The sequence below is a fragment of the Cyprinus carpio genome, chromosome B19 (genome assembly GCF_018340385.1).
Source record: "Cyprinus carpio isolate SPL01 chromosome B19, ASM1834038v1, whole genome shotgun sequence".
Taxonomy (NCBI): Eukaryota; Metazoa; Chordata; class Actinopteri; order Cypriniformes; family Cyprinidae; genus Cyprinus; species Cyprinus carpio.
In genome coordinates, this window is record NC_056615.1 from 14,740,792 (window position 1) to 14,749,427 (window position 8,636).

Below are 8,636 nucleotides of genomic sequence, written 5' to 3' on the forward strand. Positions count from 1 at the left end.
AGGGGGTGTTTTCGCTGCAAATTCCTATTAAGATGTATAGTAAGGAATCAGATGAGCTTGATAGCATGTTAACCACCTGTGTGTCTGTATGTGTGTCAGACGGAGAGAGAAAAAGAGAGATAGAAAGAGTCCACATGCCTGAGCGGTTTGCTGGATTTGTGTCCTGCCTGAGGGTGAGATTTGGAACATTGTTGTTGTCTTGTGAGCAGACAGCCGCTCACACATGATAAATTGTTTCCGTGTTGAGCTCGTACTATAAGTCTGTGCCTCTGCCAGGCCTCCCAGGCTCTCAAACCCCCAAAGCTGCATTTTTCCGTATTTTACAGTTGTACTCCACATTTCATTTGCTCATGAATCTATTGGCCTCAGCGCAGCTTATAGTTTATCCTTATTTAGTTGTCAAAATCAGCTATAAAAGCTATTAAAAACTTTGAAAAAATATCAAAACACATTATATTCATTTTAGTGTAGATTAACTGAAATATCTGCATGATCTTAGCTTTAAAACTAGTAAAAGTGACACCCATGATCAAAAATAAATAAATAAATAAAACTTTTGATCTTAAGGGCACATTTTTTAAATGTAATTAAATATATTTAAAAAATCTTATAAAATATTTATATTTCAAATAAACGTACATGGGTTATATCTACTATATTACATTTATATCTTAAATGTACATAATATTCATATATTTATTTGTTTAACATTTTTGGTCACTATATAATTCCCATACTTCAGTCTGTGTTATTTAATTTTATAGAACTTTTTTTTATTATTCTAAAATGTGATTAATAGTAGCAATTAGTAGGTGTGTCCAAACTTTTGACTGGAATGTGTTAACCTTCTGTGTATCAGTTATTGTAATTCATATTCTGTTATTCTCTAAGAGAAAGTATTATAAGTACTTTCGTTTTTAAAAGCAGTTTGACAAACATTAATGGTTTTAGAGAAAGATGAGGTGTAGCTCACACCTGAAAGGTCATACAGCATCTATCTTACAGTTACTGTGGAAATAAGAGAGCTTGAGCAAATGAGATGATTAATTAATAACAATTATCAGTGCTCTGATAATTCACTAGCGAGGATAACATCAAGAGTGCTTAATTGCCCCAACAAGTCTTGATGTGCTTTCCTCCTGACTGTCCAGGGTTATTAAGTGCGGTGGGTTGCCTTGATATGTTGGACATGCTTAAAATATGATTGCGGGACTGATGGAATAAAAACAACCTGTAATTGCTGGGTATCGCTGAGCTTGAAGATGATTTAGGGACTCAGTGGGGAACTGCATAAATAAACAAATAAATAAAACATTTTCACATTTTAAACAAACCACTTAGACCATTTCTAGCAGTGTAATAATATGACAACAAAATTATTTAACCATAATTAAAGCACTGTGTTTTCTGGATATACAAGTCTGGATTTGATATACAAGTCTGGACTTTATTTATTATTTTAAATTAGCATAAACAGTAACATTCGTATAAAACAGAGAACATTGTAAAGGCTTTTCATGCTGCACTTTACACTTTGTTGTGTTGTCAAAACATGCTGTCCGTTACCATGTTTTTTTCCAAACTTTTACATTAATTTAATTCAGAAATCAAATTGGATTGTAGCTATATAAAATTAACCTACAACTAATATTTTTGATAAGAACAACCTGTCTTCATAGTTTTCTATTAGCAGACCAGAATGCATTTCAACATATAGTTCTTAGAATTCGATCTCAAAAACATTTGTTATGCCGTTTTTATTTTCATATACACTCAAATTTTCATATATATAACATTTCAGTTCTAACAGTTTTTTAAATGTTTGAATCAGTAAACATTATATACATACATACATATATATATATATATATATATATATATATATATATATATATATATATATATATATATATAGTATATTTTTGTGCATTAAAGGTAGAATTTATTTGATCAAAATACAGTAAAACAATACAGTTGTGAAATTTTATTACAATTAAAAATAAATGTTTTCTATTTTAGTGTATATTTAATAGATTTTAAATATAATAAATATTTATATTTTCTAAATAAATACATATTTTTTATTTTATATGTAACATTTTTATAACATCAAAGACTTTTCCAACATCAGTTATGAAAAAGTCTTCAAAATGTCTCTTTAGCACAAAATGACATCCAAAACAACCGCTTTGTTTTTATAGTGACACAGCAAAACGCTGACCTACGCAGTGGTAACATTCCCAAATGCCACAATGAGCCTTACAAGCAAAATGAACAGCAAAGAAAATGAAAAGTAACAGCTCTTTTCTTTTAGTGCCACTGTCTATACAGTGGAAGAAGAAAGACAGACAAAGAAATGCATATAGAGAGAAAAAGGGCCTGAAATGAGGTTAACACACTCGCTTTCACCGATACACGTCCTTTTAGGGTCCCTCAATAGGGGAACCCTCATCTGTGTCTTCAGAAGTTATTTTCCACCCTCAATAAACAGGCCAACCATTGTCACATGGAGGGCTCTCGTTATTATTTTTTGAAGTAATTACACCTTATTATCTGTGTTTACTTTAGCGAGGGTGAGTGCAGGTGTGGGACAGGGAGTTGTGGGTGGTGGTGATGGGCCGCACTGCTGAACAGTTGCCCCTGTGACTCATTTTTTTTTTTTTTTACTCGAGGTTTGGGCATTGTAGCTGTGCTCTGCCACTAATTTCAGACCCACAAAAGAAACGTGCAATTAGGCCTATTATTGCAGCAGCTGCGCGCTCCCTGCACGACGGCCCCTTGTCTTCTCTTGGCTCATGGTGGAGATGCTTGCTGTGGTCTGTACCCCCAGTACAACCGCAACACCTATCCTATGTGTGACAGAAACACCGCAGAATAAACAAATAAACTGGATATAGGTTATCAGTATATAAAAACTAAGTGAGGGTGTGAATAATTTTTTTTAACCACAATAAAACAAATTGTGATGTTAGGTTTGTTGTTTGTTCTTTCCATTGATGTATGGTTTGTTAGGACAATATTTGGCTGAGATACAACTATTTGAAAACCTGAAATCTGAGTGTGCAAAAAAATCAAAATATTGAGTCCTTAGCAATGCATAATACTAATCAAAAATTAAGTTTTGATATATTTATGGTAGTAAATTTACAAAATATCTTCATGGAACATGATCTTTATCTAATATCCTAATGATTTTTGGCATAAATTAATTGAATTGAATGAAATTGATAATTTTGACCCATCCAATGTGTTGTTGGCTATTGCTACAAATATACCCCAGTGACTTATGATTGGTTTTGTGGTCCAGGGTCAGATATGATTTTTGAAAGATCGTTTGACACTGAAGACTGGAGTAACGGCTGCTGAAAATTTAGCTTTGGCATTACATAATCATTTACACTTTAATATAAATTAAAATAGAAAATAATTATTTTAATTTTTAATGTACTTTGATTAAATAAATGCAGCCTTTGTGCACAGAGGAGACTTCTTTCAAAAAACATGTAAAACTCCCAAACTCTTGAGCAGTAGTTTATAATTAATGTTTTCATATTTTAAAATTATTATTATTTCATAGCATTGACTGTATTTCCTAACTGGTTTATGAATTTTAAAAACCATTTGAGCTTAAATTTTTGATTTGTCATCATTAATATCAGGTTTGGGTGAATGACCCGTTGACAGAATTTAAAAGGATTCAGATTCACAAGCAATTGCAAACAGGACAAAAGAAATAAAATACTGCACTGGCCTTAAGATTGTGAATGCTTTATTATTCTCATGAACTGTGAAACTGACTTTTGGGGAAGCCACAAAGACCCACCTTGCTCAAACACAAGAGGCCAATCTTCTGCTTTCAGGCACAAACAAAATGGCCCTGGAATCTCCACTGTTGCTCTCACTTAGTGATTTTCACACCTCAATGACTCTCCAACAATTAAAATAATGATCCAGCACAGAGCACTTATTTTGAAGGGCATGGGTGGATTTACATGTTATGATTGTGTGCGCCTGCAAGATGTGGGTGTCCCCGATGTCAAAAAACGAGGATGTAATCATAAATTTGACATCAGGTCATTAATGTCAGAATCAACAACTGAAAATCTTTTAAACAACACATAGTTGAGCAAGTACATACAGCCTTCATACATGTGTAACTAACCAATGCTATGCACATCATAACCAAACATGCAAATTTCTGTCAGAAAGAATTGAAGTTCTAAAACAAATGATCATTTCATACATTTACAAATTATACTTTGAATTTTGGGGAGAGAAAATATGTAACATGAGGCTTTAAAACATTAGCAAATAATGCCTCTGTGGTAGGAGATGCCTTACTGGCATTGATTTCAGCTCATTATGTCTTTGGGACTCACAGCCACAAATCCAGAGAAATAATTTTGCTAGGGGGGAATGCGGCTGGGCAAATTGGCTTCTGGTTCTGTGTGGAGCCCTTGCTGTGAAGAGCAAAAGAGCAGGGCCCGGTCGGAGGTGGACAGGCCCAGGCAGGACCTGCTGGGGCTTCACGCTGTGACCACCTCCGTGCCTCTGACAAACACTTCACTGGATAATCTCCCCACCAGAGACTCTGCCAAGCCCCAGAGCTCGGGGGGAAGCGTCAGGGCACAGCCGTGCAGTTTCTCCATGGATGTGTGCAGCTGCATCACTGGATGTTACATGAAAATCTGCTGAATGACTAACAATATTTACCAGGCTTTAGATTTAGCAGTTTAGATTTAGGATTAGAAAGATGATTACAATTTCATGTAAGCAAAACAATGCTCTGCCTCTAAATATATATGCAAAAAAAAAAAAAATCAAACGGAATAGGGAAAACAATTCTTTATTATCACAATTATTAACACAACTTGTATGTAAGGGAGGGGGGAAAACATTGATATCAGTTTCAACTGACCCGTTTTATAACACAGGGCTTCTTACAGAAGTAATAAGAGAAGTCACATTTTCTATTGACAGAACAAACTGACAATATTCAAATGTGGGAGAATCCATTTTTAGCTCAAGTAGTCCAATGTTAAGAGGTTTCCATCTTATATCCGTGTTTTTCAAGCTCCGCTCTAAAAGATGGGGAAAAAAATGGCACAAAAAAGTTAAAAACTGGAATAATTTGCTAAACAAATAAAGAAAGTATTAAATTTGTAAAAGTACATTTTTACATTCCATTTTCATAATATTAAAAAACATTTGTATTACTATTAATATCAATAAGTTCAATAATATCCATATTATATTATTATAGAGATACTATTTTAGTTTTTGTTAATATTTAGAATTTTTGAAAATTTTGAATTTTGTTTTGAATTTTGAAGTTTTAATTTTCATGTAAAAGTTTTAGTAATTTTCTGTTTGCTATATTAATTAGTTTTTGTTTTTAAAACGTGTGTGTGTGTGTGTGTGTGTATATATATATATATATATATATATATATATATATATATAAAATTTAACTTTTACTTCAGTTTTAGTTATTATTTATAGTTAGTTCAGGTTCAAGATAAACTAAATGAAAAATGAGTACTGTTGCCTAGTTAACTAGCTGAAATAAAATATGTTTTTGGTTAAGTTTAATAACCCTAATTATAACATTCTCTTATTTAAAAAAAAAAAAGTTTCTAATTGGTTTCCAATTAGAAAACACTTTCGACCAAATATCACGAGTCTCTCCCCCTTTACCACACGTTCACTAGCCCAACCGTTTCCAGTGCTGGAAATCAAAACCATTTCATGAGCGATATCAATAGATTTATAGCTTTAAGGCTTCAGAAAAGATAAATTAATGCATCTACGCATTTACCTTTTTTAAACTTCAAACACAAGAATATTACATGGCTGTATTTTCTGCACTCAGGTTCTCACACATAGGAAAGTTCATAAATGTGGTTTGAGGCCACCATGAGGGTTGGTTAGCCATTGGACTATTAGATCCCCTAGGGACTGCTTTCTTCTAAATGAGTTTAACCACACAGAATTCCTCAGAAATAATGTGGGTTTCACAGGGACTCAGGAAGATTCTGGCAACAGCCACTGAGACAACACAATGTAATGTGTATGTCTAACAGGATTCATTCTTCGTTAATTTAGATTAGGCTAGTATGCTCCATAGTTTTAGTATTTAACTATCAACAATTAAAAAGTGCCACAAGATCTTGTCCACTTCGTATGTATAATCACACAAATTCAGCCGTGAAACCTACCTCAGCTGATTAGAAAAGTCATCCTCTACGTTGTCATCATCCCAGTTATCTTCCCAAACATGAGCGTCCTCATCTTCATCCAGGCCCGTCCAGTCTGGGAATGACACAACAGTTCAGTGAGGCTGATGATGATGATGATTTACATGGGCCTGATCCAGCACCAGCTCCACACACACCGTGCACAGCGTGGAGCTAATAGTTTCTCTTTATTTTACCCAAGATTAATAATAATAATAATAATAATAATAATGAAAAAGGTCATAAACTTCATTCTATACGTCCAAACGTTATTCTTGATTAGAAATTACTGAGCAAATATGAAATAATTACTGTAAACAATATGCAACTACATTAGGTTTTAAGGTGCTAAAAATGCTAACTGCTAATAATGCTCAGTAATATTGTTGTTGTTTCTTTACGTCTGTGGACCAAAGAGCGCTGAAATACTTTTTAAGAAATGATGCATGTTTCATTCATTATTTCATTCATGTCTTCTCCTTTCAAACGCGACAAACCAACCACGTATTGTATAAAGTGAAGGATGTTTTGTCGGTTAGCTTAGCAATGCTAGCTGAGTCACTGTGGTGTTGTTTGTAGTTGTTCAGCCGTAAACTGACTAAAGAGCGCATGGCTACCCAAAACTGCAATCATTTTCAGTTCACTCACCCTCTGCTGGGAATTCTTCAAATTCATCATCCTCCTCCAACAGCCCCAAGTCCACTGTTTGTTTCTTTTCTGACATGTCGTGCTACTGATCCAGCGGCTAAACACAGGTTCTCATGGACGCTTAACGTAATACTGAATATGCTGTGCGCATGCGCAGAACGGTGGTTGGTCCTAGCTCTTTGATATGCATAAGAGTTTATCTGCATGTATTATATGAGCTCTTCTAGCTGTTTGAAGTATTTTTTTCTTGAAGGCTCTGCATAATGAATATGGCTGAATGATTCTAGATAAATGTATTTATTTATCTAAATGATTCTAAATGTATTTATTTGTTTGTTTGTTTGTTTTTATTCATTGTCTTAAATTTGTGGAAATAAATACGCATGAAACTTACAAAATGGTATAATAATATAAATATGTATTTCACACATGCACACACAAAAATATAGGCTGTGAAATGTGAATGTAGCTGAATAACAAAATTATTTTTTCCTAAATAAATGTATTTATTTATTTACTTATTTGTTTAAAAAGAATAAAAATAAATACACATTAAAAAATGCAATAAGTAATAATATTAATACATATTTTATAGTGTGTGTGTGCTATGTATATATATATATGAATATTTATATATACATATATATATATATATGTATATATAATGAAATTCTGCATGAAAATGCAAAATCTTGTCATGGCCAAGAACATTGTGTAGTCTAGATAAATGACAGCACATACACCACAAAACCACACATGCCACAATGAAAATTGTCCTGTGGCTCCAATTTGCTGACAGACAGTAAAAACTTCAACCAGTGTCCTACTCGCCTAAATTATTCTGTAATCATCCAAACTCCAAATATAAGTCGACAGCAAATGGAAGTAATTTAGATAGGATGATGACAGTGTACTCATTTTTGCTGAAAAATCCAGCATACACATTAAGCAAAACAGAACAGCTTGTATATAATCAGACATTCTGGACACGGAGATGAAGAGAATCCCATTTTGGCTCCAGATTTACACCAGTGCCATAAAGATGGTGAATTACTAATCAAAATAATTGCATAAAGCTTATGAGCTCTTGGAATAAAGTGGAAGGATCATTCAAGTCTGTCTCTCAGGTAAGGGCCTGGGAATCTCTCACAGTGTCCGTGGAGCATACCTGAGACTGCAGTTACACTGTGGCGCCTGGAGTCTCAGGAGATGGGGAGGGGGGCTGCCCTGACTGACTCGCAGCCTTTCTTCGTATGTGAGAATGCCTTTCATTGGCCCCTCCAGGACAGTATCGCAGCTGAGTCCTCATAGAGGCTCCAACCCTGCCTGGCCAGTCTGGCAGTCTCGCTTCCACCGGTCCTTATCAGGACGGAGATCACAATATGGCTTGAGGGGTGCTAGGACGAGCGGCAGGGACAGGAGGGTTTTATAGGACGAAGGCCGTCATCACCCCCAGCTCCCATCTGACTGATCACTGACTCGGATTAATGACATGACTCTCCTTCTGCCAGTGAAAGTGACAACACACCAGAACATGGGCCTGTCTACCTGTCCAAGTGCCCTTGATGAGATAATCGCCCCTCTCTTTCAACATAAATAGAAGAATGCCAAATAAGTCAGCCAATACTTCACTGTGAAGACCGAGTGTTGGCGCAGAAGTGCATGTGCTATATATGAACTTTGTTTCTGAATTGCAATGAAAAACAATTTTGCATATAGGGAGTAGACATCTTGCGGACAGTGATTATGATC

General features: G+C 34.7%; 1 protein-coding gene across 1 annotated transcript; it reads right to left on the reverse strand.

Annotated features, from left to right (window-relative positions):
- Nucleotides 1-4,830: 4,830 nt before the first annotated feature.
- Nucleotides 4,831-7,042, reverse strand: LOC109111648 (26S proteasome complex subunit SEM1). The gene is made up of 3 exons (XM_019124609.2): nt 6,885-7,042; nt 6,219-6,312; nt 4,831-5,081 (listed from the first exon to the last, which is right to left on the reverse strand). Exons 1-3 carry the CDS (start codon nt 6,958-6,960, stop codon nt 5,039-5,041), a joined length of 213 nt encoding a protein of 70 aa, XP_018980154.2. The 5' UTR covers nt 6,961-7,042; the 3' UTR covers nt 4,831-5,038.
- Between the last annotated feature and the right edge of the window lie 1,594 nt (nt 7,043-8,636).

Coding starts and splice junctions, on each gene's coding strand:
- LOC109111648 (XM_019124609.2), bottom strand. CDS start 6,960: ATGTCAGAAAAGAAACAAACAGTGGACTTGGGGCTGTTGGAGGAGGAT. Junction 6,313..6,884: donor TGAAGAATTCCCAGCAGAGG/GTGAGTGAACTG, acceptor TGTCATTCCCAG/ACTGGACGGGCCTGGATGAA. Junction 5,082..6,218: donor GACTTTTCTAATCAGCTGAG/GTAGGTTTCACG, acceptor CCCATCTTTTAG/AGCGGAGCTTGAAAAACACG.